Genomic DNA, 16725 nt, shown 5'->3' with positions numbered 1-16725 from the left:
AAATGTCATTACCTTTGAGAACAGAAATGTGCTGCCGGCTCTCTCCATCTGTAGGGTAGCTCCTGAATTCAATATCTTCACCATCTTTCAATTCAACCTTATCATAGCCATACCAGCCAAGGAGTTCATTCATGGTGTTTTCTGCAAAGTTCTGAAAGAGAAGCATAGGCTACTTATTTATATAATCAATAACTATTTGAAAAGAATGCATAAATCGAATTCTGTTTGCACTACCCATTTATTGCCAGCTCTGCCTCACCTCCCTTGGAGTTGTGTTCATTTTTCAAATCACGTTCAAAAATTGTAATGCATTTAAATCTCAGGATGACGCATTCAATTATGACAGGCCTTCAGACATTTGCAATTTAGTGATAATAAGAAAAAAGGTATTTGTCAGTTTTGCTTACGAATAGGAAGTCATATTTTAGCATATTCTTCTGCAAAGTCTCTATCCCACACTAATAGAAAAATATTGAAAGGGAAGGCACAAAAACAGCTGAGGAAATATTTTGAAAGTGAAAACAATTGACATTTTTGTGGCTCAGATCAATCTAAATCAAAATTGCTCTCTGATTCAGGTGTTGTTTCTTAACACGACTCATCGCAGATAAAGCAAAATCTCAGCAAAGAAATAATTTCTCAATTGTCAACCACTACCATACAGAAAGCTGAATAGGCTACAAGGGTCTCCCTTTTTAATTTCTCCTTTTGCAAGAGTATTCTTTAAAAATCAAAGCATAATTTGCTTTACAAATTTCATTAGTGCCAGATTCTTTCTCCATGAAATCAGAGGTCACTATGATTGTCTTCTGACAAATAACATAGAAGTACCAAATATCTTTAAGGTTACCAGCCAGCCAGCCCCAATTGCGGATAACATATGAAAACACATTATTAACTATAAATCGATATATAAATGCAAGGTGTTATTATTGTTGTTATTATAGATATCAAACTGTGGAAATAATGGGTGTAGTTGGACAGATTTAAAGCTTTAATATCAGGTGACTATTTTTTATGAACTTAACAACTGCTAGATATTGATACAAGATGTGCTGTGTATGTTAATGATCTTAATGCTTGCATACACCTTAAAGCATCTCTATCTGAGAAATAGTGAGTAGAGTGGGGTTTACCAGAGGTTGGAAGGTGGAGGAAATGGGAAGATATTGGTCAAAGGGTACAAACTTCCAGTTATAAGATTAACAAGTTTGGGGATCTAATGTACAACATGGTGATTATAGCTAATAATACGGTATCATATAGCTGAATGTTGCTAAGAGTGTAGATCTTAAATGCTCTCACTACAAAAAAAGAAATGGTAACTATGTGATAGGATGGAGGTGGTTAGCTAATACTATGGTGGTAATCAGTTTGCAATACATAAATGTATAAAATCAACACATTGTACACCTTAAACTTACACAATGTTATGTGTCAACTATATCTCAATAAAGCTGGAAAAAAATTTAATTAGCAAAAGGGACTCTATACTACAGAGTAAGGGCTTAATAAATATTTGTTGAATGAATTTTTTTAAAAAGCATCTCTATCTGGCAAGGCAGCCTGAGCCTCCTAGACTGAGCTAGGAAAACTATATATTCTAACCTTCTCTGTGGCTCAAAGAATCTTTTCTCATTCTCCCTAGAAGCTGTCATTTCTGAATTACACTGGGATGTATAATTTATATAGCTGAAACAAAGCACCAAGGCTTAACCAGAGCATGCATAGCCTCAACGTGTGAGTTCCATGTTCTCTTGAATTTCACAACTTTAGATTTCAGCAGGGGCTGCATAAAAAAGAAAAGATACTACTCTACTGAATCCACAAAAGCAAATGTGGCATTTCAAACCACCCACAGGATGCTAGATTTTTTTTTTTGCTTTAGTACCCACTTAAGCTCAGAGCTGCAACTGGGTCGATCTGTGATGGTGTAGTGCACAAGCAATTAAAAAAAAATCCAGCCAGATTGATTCCGTGTTACCATCCATAAGGCCAACAGTCAGCCATATCAAGCTTCAGTGAGGCATTTATTCTTTCTGATGGCTGGTCATGTTCACATTAAATAGACATTCTTTTCATGAACGCACAAAGATGATATGATCGATATGTATAATAAGCTCAGCAACTTCTGGAATCTCACTGAGGGGGACACAGCTAAATGCTGCTCTACTCGATCAAAAGAGATCCCTTTAGTGAGACGTTTGTCTCCCCTAACACCCCATTTCTTTCACTGAGCCGAGTGCCTGGACTGGAGAATGACAGTCCCTAAGCACACAAATCGAGGTCCTCCATCAGTGGTCTGGCAGCAGAAATCTCCAAGGATACGGATTATACCTTGCATCAAAAAACCAATTCCCAACAGCGTTAAAAGCAAGTCCAAGCCACCCCATTGGTCTGTGTGCTATTTGTCCCAATCTCTAAGAGAATTGTGCCAACAAGACAGCAAATCTTTCGCATAGTAACTCCTGGCCACCATATCCAATTTTCTAGACTGTTTGTAGCTGGGCGTTTGTATCTCTCCAGGTCTATCTAACTTCTGAAGTGACACAAAGGCTACAGATGCATAATTCATGGCGCAGCCTCCCAGCAAAGGATATAGATTTGTTTGTTTTAGTCCAGCTGCAAATCTATTCAGCCTTTCAGAACCAATCCCAGGGATGGGATCCAGAAGTTTCAGACATTTGGGTAAAAACTGAAACCTCAACTGGATTATTAACACCACATTCATATTATCTGGGCATCCTAACTGCCTCACTTAGTTTACGGTTTGTGCTGAAAATTCAGAGGCTTCGTGGGACAATCAATATGAACTTGATCTATTCCACGATTTTCAAGTTACTATAAATGTCAGTGAAAATAAACTCGAAAGCATTCCCTTTCTTGTCACTGAAAATAAAAATAAACACCTTAATGTTTTGATATATGACCGCAAAAGCAGAAAACAAAAGTTTTATAAAGCCTCAAGCCATAAATCTCAAACCTTCATGAAAGGAGGAACAAGATGAAAGAAAGAGAAAACAAACACCACAGTTTCTTATAGTATAACTACAAGAAATAGACTACTACCTCTGTCTTATACACTCCGGTATTAAGAAACTAAAAAACCCCAGGGAATAAATAATTTAAAACTTTATATCCCTGGGTAGAATTTGGTGCCAGGTATCACGTGGGCTTGTTACGGTGCTAAATCAAAGGAAATGAAATAGGTTTGTGAAGTTATCATCTAAGAAACATAACATATTCTAGGAGAAATGAATTAATGTTTATGGCCTATATGAATTTTCAAGTCCTTCTGGTAGAGAATTTCAAGGTTATGTTTTCAACGTTTTTTGCATCATTATTCTTTACAGAAAAGTGTTCCATTAAAAAAATGATTCCTTTCCTATATAAATTTCTTAGTAAGTTATGTTTTTCTAAATGGTGAAAAAATTAAGATGATAAGAGTTAAAATGTAGAGAGATTTTGAGGTACAGCCGTCCAATAACAGGACAAGCTACTGTACAAGGGATGCTGCAAAATTTGCTTCCCCTCAAATCTTTACCCAGCATTCGTCCTGGAGACTGAGGGCAGAAAATTGAAGTAGAGTCTCTTATTAAAGTCCCTCCCAGCTCTAAGTTTCTGTAAAATCAAAGAACTTCCACTTATACAAGAGATAATATACATTTTGCAAAGAAATATCATAATTATAGTGATCATACATCATAAATTTTACTGAACAGCCACTATTTCAAATATTTTATCATTGTTCCCATATACCATCAAAATGTGCCAGAAATTTCAATATTCTGGCATCTAAGTTACATTTTGCAGACTGCCTCTTGCCCTTGGAAGTGGCACAAAAATCCTCTCTCATACCATGTGGTCCAATTTGGGTTTGGAAAATAGGTCACTATAATTATAATGATAATGTCTAACACGCTTATAGCACTTTACAGTGATTCCACATCCTTTAACTCTGCTGTTCCTTTCAATAACCCTATGAGTTAGGTATTTGATTTCCACAATAAACTTTTGGTGAACCTATGTGACATCATTTTACAAGAGAAAATTTAGAGCATCCAGAAGGTAAATGACAGGCATGAGAGATCGCCTAGTACAGTCAGAAGGAAAACACAGATCTTCTGATTCTTATACCAGGCCTCTTTCTAATATAAATTCTTCACAGTCTAATGTGTCAGCAATCCCAAAGAAGGTACCTCCTTGAACCAATCAAAGAGTTGAAAAGAAATCATCCCATAGGATGTCAATATCACATACAGAGCCTTCCAATCGGGGCATATCTACTTATGTTAAGATTTGTCTTGCTTTCAGATTTGATCACTGGCCCCTACTCTCCTTAATTATTTGTAGTATTGGAATGAGCGTTCTCAAAATTCATGATTAAAGTTTAATCTTCTCATTTTGACAATTTTTTGACATCACATCATACTCTAATTGCTTTGCACTTCTAAAACTGTACCCCCATACTTCTTCCTTGCCCTTTTCCAACTCCCATCTCTCACCTCCAGGACTCCCAAGAAAAGAAGACAATCCTAATATTCAGTCTGAAAGCATGATATCTTCCTAGAATTTAAAAAAAAAAAGAAGAAAGATGGTGGAAAGGCAGGACATTTTACTATTTCCCCACTCTTCTGAGTTCTTTCCATACTGGCAAATTTTATTTTTGTTGGAACTTAATTCCCAGGATAGTCATTAGACACTCTCCTTATTCAACTGGAAGTACTATACAAATGTCAAAGTTCAATCTAAATGATCTTTAATTGAACATTCACCAGGTAAATAATCAAGAATTGACTTCAAGTCACTTTGAAAAACTCAGTAATTACCAATTCTCAAAACACCTCTGAAATGCAAGTACTTCAAGGTCTTCAAAAAAGACAAATGATCTTACTTTGAAAATACTAAACATTTTAAAACATAGGTAGGTACTACTAGTTTCTTTCATCCCAGGCCTTGCATAACTAAATATTGATGTGTTTTCAATTTTGTATCCTACCCAAGAAAGCAGAAAGTTCTCAAAGAGCTCCAAACCATTCATTTGAATGAGGGAAAAGCCATGTGCTCCCTCTCCCCACAAACATAATTCCCATTTCCCTCCAAGTCCTAGCTCACCCCACAGCTCTGGTAAAATATGTCACCAATCCCAAATACACTGTACATTACTGGAGGACAGAAACCTTTTATTTCATTTTATGTCTCACCTAGCACAATGCCTAGCACTTAGAATGTACTCAATAAACATGCTAATACATTTGGATATGTTCCCAAATATTTGTTTTAATGTATAAATACAGAAAAATGATCAAACAAAATTGAGGAAAACTGATTCCAAAAATAAATATGTGAAAGCTAAAAAAAATTATAATGTCCAGCGTTAATGAGCACTCTCATACTATTGGGAATTTAAATTTGACTTAACTTTTAGAAAAGGTAATTTGACTCTATGCCTAAAAAGCCTTAAAAATTTACATACCCTTTGATTCAGCAATTGTATTTCTAGGCATTGCAGACACTATTCTAAGGAAATAAGTGCAAAAATATGCACGTTCAGGAATGTTTATCTCAGTGTTGTTTTCTTAGAAACAAGCTATATGCCAAACAATGGGAATTTGGTTAAATAAATTATAGCTTAGTCATGGAACGACTAAAATGGAATACTATTTTGCCACTAAAATATATGCCATAGATAAATTTTTGCGGCTGTGAAAGGCTATTAACAATATATTAAACTTTAAAAGGAAGGTTAGTACACTATAAGACCATCTTTGTTTTTTAAAAAAACTATGTATCACACATAAAAGGACACGAAAAGACATACATCAAAATGTTGACAGTAATTGTGTCTAGGTGGGAAAATTACAGGCTTTCTTTCTCTTTTTGCTTATTTGTATTGCTTATTCTACCACCTCTGTCATATCCATGTATTATTATCATAAAAATAAAAAATAGTTTTAATTAAAAATTAATTAACACACAGTCTTCTCATAGCCAATCATGTCAGCTATATTCACAGTCCTAATAAAAAGGGTCTGTCAGTTACATGACTCAACTTCAAAACACTCTGACACTCATTATCCAAGTGGAGCATATGAGAAACACTTTGAAAGGAAAAGGAAACCACCAATCCTGAGCAATTTATAAGGCTGGGAAAAATGCTAGTATCTCTGCTAGTTGAGGTTATGAATAATAGAATAATGCTTATTTTAGAAAAATATTTTATCTCCCTTTTCACCTCCATGTTGTTCTGGCTAAGATAGATTTCTATTCAGCATCATTGGACTCAATGAGTGAGTATTTTTTAAAGGGGCTTGGGGTCTGCAAAAGAGGGGCAGAGCCTGTTCAGAGTTCCAGAGTGAAGTAGGAATTGAACTTGATCAGAAGTCAGTTTCTAGCTCTAGTCTCAGGTCTGGCCTAGGGCTAAGGCTAAGTCATCTCTCTTAACACAGACCCAGTGGATGGGTTTTATTTTAGGGTCTGCCAAGAAGAAGGTCGGGAGGTAAAAATTTAAATAGCACAAAACAAATATTGGAAGAGCCCTTTATGACTACAAAGTACTTTCACATTCATGATCCCACTGGATGAGATGGTATCCTAAGGACGAGCCACTCCCCAGAGATGACCCATTACAGGGTCATCCACATGCATGAAATAACAAGAGCAGCCAGATTCACACTCAGTGCAGACTTTACCCATTGAGCCCTGCTGTTTTTACCTGAACTACAGCTTTTTAGCTTGAAATCCTTTGAAGACAATCGCTGCGCTCCATCTGGCTCATTTTGCGGCATTGTTCTCAGCCCCAACACAATGATTATAATGCAGTTTTAAGGGCAGAGGAGATATCATAACACCAAAATCCATCTCCAGCCTGCAGCAGCCCTGAGAAGAAAGTCTTCTTGTCTTATTGATATATCCTGAATCGGATGGCTGTATAATTGGCACATGAAACCAAAATTGTGTGTTTCCACATATAAAATCTATGTCGTTTCCTTGTCTTGTTGTGACTCAGAACAGACAATTATGTCCTCACATTGTAATCTGTAGCCAGGACATCAAATATCCTAAAAAAGGTCAAAGCAATGCTGTGAAATTGTGGATACCAGCCCTCAGGCTAACATTGTGGCAGGCATGGCAGGTGTGCAGCTGTGTGCAGCTGTGTCCTATCACAGCTGCAGAACTGCCCTAAAAATCACCAAGACTTGTTACATTGTTTTCCTGTCGGTGCCAAAGCCACTGGCCTTAAAGCAGGACAGAATTCTACAGCCGTTTGGTTACATAAGAGATATTAACACCCATCAGTCTACAGATCCTTAAATATACATTCAGCAAATCTCACTCACCACATGCTTTCATGTCTGTTTACATGTTTCAATTGGCACCATCAAAAACAAAGTACTCTATTTTTTCTCATTCTACCCTGTAATATCCCTTCCCCTTTAGGAAAATATTCAATAATCTTATTAGCTGGAGAGTGCAAGTGTGGCTGACTTCCCATTCCACAGAGGAAGTTTTAGACTTCAGAGATTTTTAAATGATCCACCTTCTACTACTTCCAACGAATTTTTTTAAGAGAAGAAGTATAAAGACTCCATAAAAAGGACACTTCCTTAGAAGATATAAAAAGTCTAGTCACCCTAACAAGACACTACTTTTCCCTAGAACTCTATTGCAGACAGTCACTTGCACTCATTTGCCTTTTTTGAGGCCCTGTTTTTGACTTTCCTTTAAAAACTCTGCTACTTGGTTTCTATGAGTCTGTCTTTCACACAAGGAGAGTAGGGCTTGGCTTCTCAGAGCAGTGCTTGGCAAGCACAGAGGCAGGAAACGCAGAAGGGAATGAGTCTGTCAGACTCATTTTCTTCTAGTTTAAATGTTTATTTCAGATTCGGGAGGAAGTGGAGTGGTTCCTTTCCATTTCCTCGTCTCTGGAACCTGCAAGTTGTATAAGGCTTAGAGAATCTCGCTCTACTGCACATCACATTCACAGGTTCACAGATGGAGAGACTCTTTTCAGAAAACCCCTGGTTTGAACAGAGCAGAATTCATAGCTGTCTGTGCCCTCCTAGGACCATCTCCTACCAGTTTAGACTGGAGCCTTGAGCAGGACAACTGAGAACAATGTGAAGAACAAGGCTGGTGGGCTCAGGAACATCCTATACCAGCTCACAAGGAGCAAAAGCCATGTCCCAGCTAACATTAGTCCCCAGCCCTGCCACGTGGCACATCTGAGGCCACTGCTCAGCTGGGGAGGTCTGACATAATTTGTGAATGCCACAGCAAGATCTGGTCCTGAGCCTACTTTCTAGGTTCCTGAGACTTACCATGTCTGACACCAGGGTGGCGTTTCACCAGCAAAACTTAAAATATACCTGTTTTAGTAATAAATTTTCAACCTTAAACATGCTGATTTTTCAATCCACACTCTGATTTCTCTCTCTCTGTTTTTTTAAAGCCAGGCTATTTATCTCACTGCACTCACCAGCTGGGCTCCGCAACTTGCTTTATTGTCTACGCAATTGACAAAGGTCATCGCTAATACCAAATGAAGACCATCAGAAACCAAACTAGAAAATCTTGTGGTGAGTTTACTACTAAACTCTAACAGATGTGCCCGATTCTAACTGTAGGCATCAGGACTGAAGCATAATTTTAGGTACAAATTACTTACTGAAAATATTTATAGACAGAAAATTCTTCAGCAAAGGAGACCCTAAGACATTTAACACAGATTATCCTGTAGTTTAGCAATTGATAAAGAAGACAAACACTGTAAATGCATTAATTATGGTTTGTTTAGGAAAGTTTCAGGGCAGAGTGCTGCATCTAATCACCTTGGTTTTATCAAAGAGTTTTAAAAGATAAAAATCTGACTCATTATCTCCACTCATAGTTTAGATTTTGTGAGTTGTATTACCGTTTCGTAGTCACTAATCATATTCACTAAAATCTATGTGCACAAAGTACATCCCTGAAGTGCGACTATATTTACACTTACACATATATTTACATTTAGACATCCAATAGTACAAACTCATTTTTATATTATATCTACCATGTTCTGGAAGAACTCCTGAAATGAATTAACCCTTCCATATGTCAGAATTCCCTCCTAAGATCTATTTATTATGATATTTGTGAGCTAACAATATATTGAAGACATACTACATTAGATACCATCACAATATTCACTTTAGAAACCAAAAGAAGCCAAAATATAAATTGCATTGCCATCAGATTTTTTAAAACTTTCTCTATTGTTCATTAAATAAGGCATATTGATTGTAAGTACAGTAAAGTAACAAGCCTTTTTAATCAAGAAAAAACAGGACGAAGGGAGGAAGAAGAAAAGGAAAGATAAAGAAACACTGTAAAGATCATGAGACAAACATGTCTACTTGAAGATATTTTCACTGAAGTACACATAAGCAAGCTATGCCAAGTCATGTACTTTTCACACACAAAATTATATTGTATCAAATTTAAATTTGTTACAAGTGCCATGTACATTAAACAAGTGATAACGAAAATGTAACTCAATATCTGATCCAGTGAAACAGCAACCAACATTAGCGCCTAGCCACATGAAGACAATCTCCACTGCCATTACTGGTGTCAGCTAAACCTCAGCCAGTTTGTCCTCTCCAGCCATTTTTAAATAAATATGTGACTATCTCAATTAGGAAATCTTGAAGGAAGTCTCTATGATGAGGCAATTTTGTTGCTCATTCTAAGTGCCCTGCATTTGCTGTACTTAAAATAGACACTTGTACCAATGTCCTTTCTATTACCCGAAGGGGAAAAAAAATCACATACACACCAGTCCTTTTTCTTTCAGCTCGCAGAGAAGCAACTTGATCCAACCAGTGTTGAAACCTGAGTAGGTCACTGTACACCACGATAAAATTCCCTAATCCCTGAGCCAAATCTCCCCAAGGGGGGGCCTCCTCCTGATTCCCCACTTCCCAGGCTGACTTTTCCATTCGCTCTCTCCTCTTTCCCCCTTTCATTTCCCCTACCTTCAAGCCTTGATATGTGATCCGCAGTGGGGGCTCAGGTTTCCGTTTTTACAGCTTAGGCCGTGCTAGCTGTATACATTCCTTTCTTTCTGCCGGGCAGTGATTACTTACCAGGGCTTAGTTTACACTGGTCCAGATGAAAGCCGTTCAGATGAAGGCAAACACAGCCAGGCAACTCCAGCGGCACCGATATGAAGCTTCACAAGGCCACATTGTGTTCTCAGTGACATTTTGTTACACACATTTTTATACAGAGCAACCAACTTGTTATGCTACTCTACACTTTAGGTTTGGGGAGATGGAGGGGTAATAATACCCTGAGCTTTGAGGAGGAGTTTTATTGATGTGGTTATTAATATTAAAAGCAGAAAAATATTGATGTGTTCAAAATAACCCTTCCACCATTTGACTTTGAGAAGTCACTTTTTAAATGAGGACTTTTGGTGCTATTATATTTGAGGAATGTCTACTAAACTATTCCACTAGAAATGAGATTTCATGACTCACTGGTATGGTGTATGTTAACATGACTGAAGATTTCAGCCAGAGGTCTCCTATACGTTGTTCCAAAGCAGAGAAAATACTGATCCTACAGGCAATTGAATTATTTGCTGCATAAAGCTTCTTATTTAATGCTACACTGTATTGAAACGATAAGGATTAAAACTTCAAATAGTAGGTGGTGATTTGGAAGAAAAATAACATTTTAAAAAGAGGAAATTCTGTGCACGAAGGTTAATTCCATACTTAGTCCTGTAGCATCGGCTAAAAATTGTGTAATTTTTCCCCTTCACACAATGTTGTTTTTGTTTCTTCCTCACCAGTTCAGACAAACATCTGTTATACTGTAGAAGGACAACTATCTCCCAAACCACGGAGTACGCCCGCAGCCAAAGTCAACAACGCGAGCCCCAAGCATAGAGCACAGTCAGCCTTTATATCCAGCCGGGATAACATTTCACATGTTTTGATTAAAATTAGCTAATTTGTAATTCTAGAACCTATGAAACTTAAAAGCTGCCATCCATATAGATCACATTAAGCAGTGTTTTAAAGGGCCAGTGCACACTGCGATTGCCTAGTAGCTTCACCTCTCTCCTCTTCCTCCACCCCCAATTTAAAAGGAAAAGGAAAAGTGACCTGGAAATGCAGGACAGGGGGGAAAGGTAAGTGAGGAAGAAGGATTATTGTAGACTGTTTGAATTCTACCTCCATGGGAAGACAACAACTCCTACTGGTCTCTTTTTGAAAAAAAAAAAAAAAAAGCTATCATTGGAATCAATGGTGGTTTCCATCACAAGCAACGGCACTGATTTCCAAGGCAAATCCTCCTTAACTCTCCTTGGACTGATGCTGCACCTCATGCTTCCAGGTACTACGTGCCTCACCCAGCAAGAAAAACCCTAACTCCAAAATTTAGATTGCTATAGACATTTCCTAGAGAAAAGGAAAGCTAAGTATATGCATCTAGGTACACATATAGGACATATTATTCCACGTGCCCCTTTCTAAGCATGGGCTTCATACAAGGCACTCTCATAGAATATGCTTGATCTAATCAAGAAAACGTCAAAATGCAATAAATTTCACTTAGTTGCATGCCATTTTCATCCCGTTTGTCTTTTAAATACAAACTTCAGCAACCTGAACAAGTCGGTTGGCAGTATTAAGGATTCTATGCAGAAGATGGGGAACACCAAGACGGCTGCAGAATGAAAACTAAAGTCCCCCGAAATCTACTCGTTTTTAACTCACGGAAACAAAAAATACAAATAAAATATTTTTTTAAAAGAGAGAGAGACTCGTGAAATAAACACAGAATGAAACCCTCGCCTCGCAAAAACTGCAACTTCACGGAAAATAAGCGGGGACAGGGTGATCCGGAGCTGAGAGGTGCTCTTATGCAATCGCACCAACTCGAACAGCTGGAGCGCCAGGCTGCTGCGCTCGCCACCTCTGGAGTACCGCTGGCCTGGCGGGGAGCCCGGCCTCGCCGAGAGGACTCCGGGCTGGCCTTTCCGAACAATGGGCAGGCGCTCTGCTAAGGCCGCCCCTCAGACAGCTATCTTTCAGCGGGTCTTGCCCGGGTCGGCTTAACTGGGAAGTGAAGCATGCAAAGGCGAGCGGGAGGCGGAGGCAGCCGAGTGAGAGGCGCCGGCAGGGGCGGGCGAAGCGAGCCGGCCGTCAAAACGGTACCCAGACCCGAGCGGCTGGTGCCGCAACTCGCCCCGGCGCTGACAGCCTCACTACACCGTCGCAGCTGGCTACTCCGGGGAAAGCGGGGTCGTGGAGAGGAGAGATGAACTGGGGAGTAGGGTGGAACCGAGCGCTCCCGGGGTGCCTCGGCCCGGCAGCTCCTAACTTTAGAGGAATCCGAGGGATGGTTTCCGAAGAAGGGGGAAAAACTACACCACCGAGTAAGAAAACGTCTTCACCATGCCCAGTCGCCACTTGGGGCCCCGGTCCCCTCCCCCTGAAACGCGCCTGTGCCAAGCTGGGGTTTATAAGGTTAAATAGTATGTGGTTTCCAGGCCGCCCCTCACCCCCATCGAATCGGAGGTAGGCAAATCTCGGGGATGCAGCCCGCGAGTTGGCCTCTGTTTTGCACCTGGAGGAGGAGCTGAGGCGTTCTGGGCATCCTACTGAAACTGACAAGCGCTCCCTTGTACCCCCCAAATCCACACCACGGCCCAAAGGGAGCGGGCCGAAGAAAGAGCTCCGTCTCTCCAGCCCCGAAGTCCAAAAATACCTTCATTTCCTCATTGATCTCCCTTTTCACTGGGTGAGCCGGTTTCCTGCTCCTTTTATTTTCCGGAGGTCTCCCTTCTTTCTCCATTTCTGCCATGTTTTTGTGTCTGGTTTCTGTGGAGATGAAATGGCTGCTGCCGCCGCCGGCGGTGGTGGTGGTAGTGGTGGTGGTGGTGGTGGAGGTGCTGCTGATGGTGGCAATGCTGGCGGAGGTAGCGGTGCTGGCGGGGCTGGGGCTGGGGCTGGGAGGGGGGAGGGAAGGCAGGCGCCGGAGAAGCGGGGTCTCTTCTAGCGGCGGAGAACGTCAGTGGCTGTCAGAGGGAAAGGTAGCTCAAGGAGTCTCGGGGATGCCGCCGCCGCCGCTCCTGCTCCCGCTGCCGCCGCCGCCGCCGCCACCAACGCCGCCGCTGCCGCCGCTGCCCCTGCCGCCGCCGCTGCTTCTGCCGCTCCCGCCGCCGCCGCCGCCGCCGGGCTGCATCCTCGGTGCCCCGTGGAGTCGTCAGCCATCTTCCGTCGCTCTGTCCGTCTGCATGGGCGAAGAGAACGGGGGCCAAGCGCGGAGAGAGCTGCTCTGGGCGTGCGTGCGTGGATGTGTGTGTGCGCCTGGGAGAGCGCGCCAGCCCCGGCGCCTAGCGCCTCCCGCGAGTCGAGCCGGGGGCGGGCCGGGGGCCGGCGCGGGGAGGAGGGGGAGGGAGGGAGCCGGGGCAGGGAGGGGGCGGGCGGGAGGGGGAAAGGTGGGGGGGCTAGGACAGCCCCCAGCTCCCGAGCGGGCGTGGCTTGCACCGTCACTGTATACGCGGATGCTGCGCGGCTCCGGGGGCTGCTCGCGGCCGCTTGCTCATCCGCGGCGGGCACGGGCGGGACGCGGCGCCCCTCGCGGCCGCCACCTCTGCGCGACGCCCCCCGGGGCCGCTCGGACCCCAGCCATTCTCTTTAGCTCCGTGATGTGGGCTCGAGTGGGTTTGGAGTCGGTTTTTGAGCCCGTCCTAGAAGCTGCTGAGGAAAAATGAATGGGGGTGAGGGGAGGTGGTTGGGCAGTGGGAGGGAACAGGGACCCGAGGTCGCTGTGCGAGAGGACCGCTTTCCTTCCCCCCGGGGAAGGCACACTGAGCTCGCTGCCTCTGGATTGCAGCGCCGGGGTCTCGGAGGAAAGAAACCACAGCCCTGCCCTCCTCACAGCTGCCAGGATAGAGTGTCCCCCTTCGGGGGCCACCTCAGGGCGCATGGAGGCTGGAGGCCCCTTGGAGAGGTTCCCGCGCCGCGCTCCGCTGGTCCCCAAAGCGGCTCGGGCTACGGCTGCGTTTGCAAGAAAGCTTTTGCCTCTCAATGAACCACTTGGAAGTAGGACATCTCGGCCTTCAGCCCCCTGTTCTTTCTTTTTTCTTTCTTTTCCCTCCAGTTCTTTCTCTCCTTCTCTCTCCCTCTCTCTCTCTCACACACACACACAAACACACACACACACACACGTGTCTCACTACAAAGTAACAGCTTTACCCTGTGACCCTGCGTGCACCCTTGTCCCGGAGCCCTGGGTTTAACCCCAAAATGACTGGGTATTGCTGGGAGCGCAGGGTCGCGCGAAGGGCTCCATTCGCCACGCCCGGGCGGGACCCTCCCCACCCCGGCCGGCCGCCCTCCTTCCCCTCCGCTTCCCCGCGCGCCTCTGCTCTCCCCCCGGCCGTGCGCCCTCCCTCTGCGCCCACGCGCCGCCTCTCTGGCCCTCTCGGTCCCCGCCCGGGGCCGAGCTCGGACTGCGTTTGTCCCTCTCTGGGTTGAGGCATTGGCGTGAAGGGTTTGATGAGGCTTCGGCGAGACACGCAGCCCTGAACGCTCGTACACGCTGCGAGGGACACATTGACGTTCCCGGCTTCGCTTTCCCGCGCCGCGACACTTCGTAATTACCTGACACAATGCGATATGGGGGTGTCCATTGTTCCACTGCTTGTTATTGTGGAGTGTTCATTATGACAGCGGTGGAACTTAAAATTACACAATCTTTTTTAAGTGCTTAAAGATAGAATGAATTCGATGTGGAGATATGAGTAAGCTTTCCATTAAAATTTCAGTTTGGCCTGTCAAACGAGGCTCATTCTGGGTATTACATTGCCTGATTTGTATTTTAGCATTGTTTTGTTTCCTAAACGTCAAGTTAGAGAAATTTGGGAGCGCACTCAGGAGGGCTGAGCCCCTCCTCGTCGACGATTATGCCTTTTAGCATTATTTTGTTTCGTAAACGCCAATTACAAATACTTGAGCTTGTACCCAAGAGAACTGAGCAGCTCCTCTCGCCTCTTTCTGGAGGCAGCGAGGGGCAGCCGCACCGCTCCGCGTGGCTCGCTGGATCCCAGGCGAGTCAGGAGGCCAGAGGCAGCGGGCAGAACCAGGCTCGGCGCCCGCAAGGGGTCCGTGCGAAACACTTCCCCCAAGAAGACTTAAAAATCCTGGGGCGGTTATCTGGGACGCGGAAAAGTCGAAAGAGGAGGATTGATGAGGTTTTAGGGAGCGCTCTGCGATGCAGGCATCCCCTAATCCTGTGGACTCTGGGAGCGTACCCAGGTATTCACAGGTTGTGAGCCCAAGTCTTCTGGCCGGGTCACGCAGCCAGCACGAGCCCATAACAGAGACCTACGGCGACCCCAGCAGCAAGGATGCGGAGAGAAGCCCAAATTTGTTTGCAGGAACACTACTCTCCCCTTCCCGGAGCGACAACACAACATTCCCGAGTGGGTGAGAGTGGGTGTATTTCGCAGTGAGCAATAGTATTCTGGTGCTGTTGCCGGAAGGGAGAGAAGAAGAGGAAGTCTTTTTGGTTTTTAACTCTGAATTTCATCCAAAACATCTGATAAATAATATGTGGGTTGGAATTAGTTTATTTTCTCTGTTTTGTCCTCTTGGTCTTTAATGAGAAGTAGCGAGAAAACTTTTTTGGACTTTTGAATATTCTAAAACTGTAGAAACATATGTTGTAAAGTGTACACAAAGAGAAGCTTTTTGTCTTCTGGAAACATATTTAAGTTCCCTCTGTTCCTTTGGTGCCAGAACCATTACAATTGATTCACTGTTGTTCAGCTGATATCAAATAACAGGTTATATACCCCAAGTCCTAAGATACAGTTTCACAAGTTAAGAATAAAATAAACAGAAAAGGTGCACTGTAGCCCAGAGTTATATTTAGAGGCAGTTATACTTCCTTTAAAGAAAATTACTTACTCTGCAATGGTTCAGGCATTTAATGAAAATGATATCAATCAGCCACCTGTTCCTTCACAGGCTTATGGTCCTCCAGAAAACTGAGGTGAGAACACTGTGTTAGAATCCACAATGCACATCTTCAGTGACAGAATGACAATTCACAAAGTGTGTGTGAGGAAACTTTCAGTCTAGAATAAACTTCAGAGCTAATAATTGTTACATCTTGTTAATGACAAGATGTAAGTTTCTTCAAATGTACTACAGATTAAGACAATGGTAACAAGAGTTGTTGCTTTAGGAATCTGGACGTACCATGAGTCCAATAATGTTCCCTGGGTAACTTCATACAGTCTGATCTGTGAGAGTATAACCCTGTGTGGATAGGAACAATCTCATACATCTCCTGGAAGAGCCACTCTTTCACTACTATGACTTACCCTTATGCTCTCCAATCACCAGCTCACACACACACACGTATACATTCAAGGCTCTGGACATAGAAAAAGTCTTCAATTTTCCCTTTATTACCCCTGCTAGTCACCATGACATGACAGGACGACACTTCATATATTCCCCAGGTATAATTTTGTGATTTCTTTTACTCTTCAAGGCTGCTCTTGGTGTTCGTTCTAGCCTGATTCGCCTAGAAAATACATCAGAGAGTGGATGGGAAGAAGCTAGGGTGAGCTGCCTTGGGGCTTTAACCTCTAGATTTGCTTCTTTGTTATCTCCAAGAACACCTAACTCAGAAGCCCAGTCCTCATGCCTG

General features: G+C 42.9%; 1 protein-coding gene across 5 annotated transcripts in view; it reads right to left on the bottom strand.

Annotated features, from left to right (window-relative positions):
• Window positions 1-13442, bottom strand: part of SOBP (sine oculis binding protein homolog) — a 156091-nt gene extending 142649 nt beyond the window's left edge. For 3 of the 5 annotated variants that reach the window (XR_011422130.1, XR_011422131.1, XM_067053918.2), the window contains exons 1-2: window positions 12766-13441; window positions 13-151 (exon numbers count right to left, since the gene is read on the bottom strand). Coding sequence is in view for 3 of the 5 variants with exons in the window: in XM_067053918.2 (XP_066910019.2) it covers window positions 13-151; window positions 12766-12861 (235 nt within the window). In the remaining 2 variants the exon portion in view is untranslated. Of the gene's footprint in view, window positions 1-12; window positions 152-10016; window positions 10138-12765 lie in introns of those variants that run through there. The other 2 variants (XM_070223630.1, XM_070223631.1) reach the window with 2 other exon arrangements.
• Window positions 13443-16725: the final 3283 nt, after the last annotated feature.

This window comes from Equus caballus, chromosome 10, assembly GCF_041296265.1.
Source record: "Equus caballus isolate H_3958 breed thoroughbred chromosome 10, TB-T2T, whole genome shotgun sequence".
NCBI lineage: Eukaryota > Metazoa > Chordata > Mammalia > Perissodactyla > Equidae > Equus > Equus caballus.
Note: the sequence above shows the minus strand (reverse complement) of the source record. Positions and strands in the feature narration are given on the sequence as shown.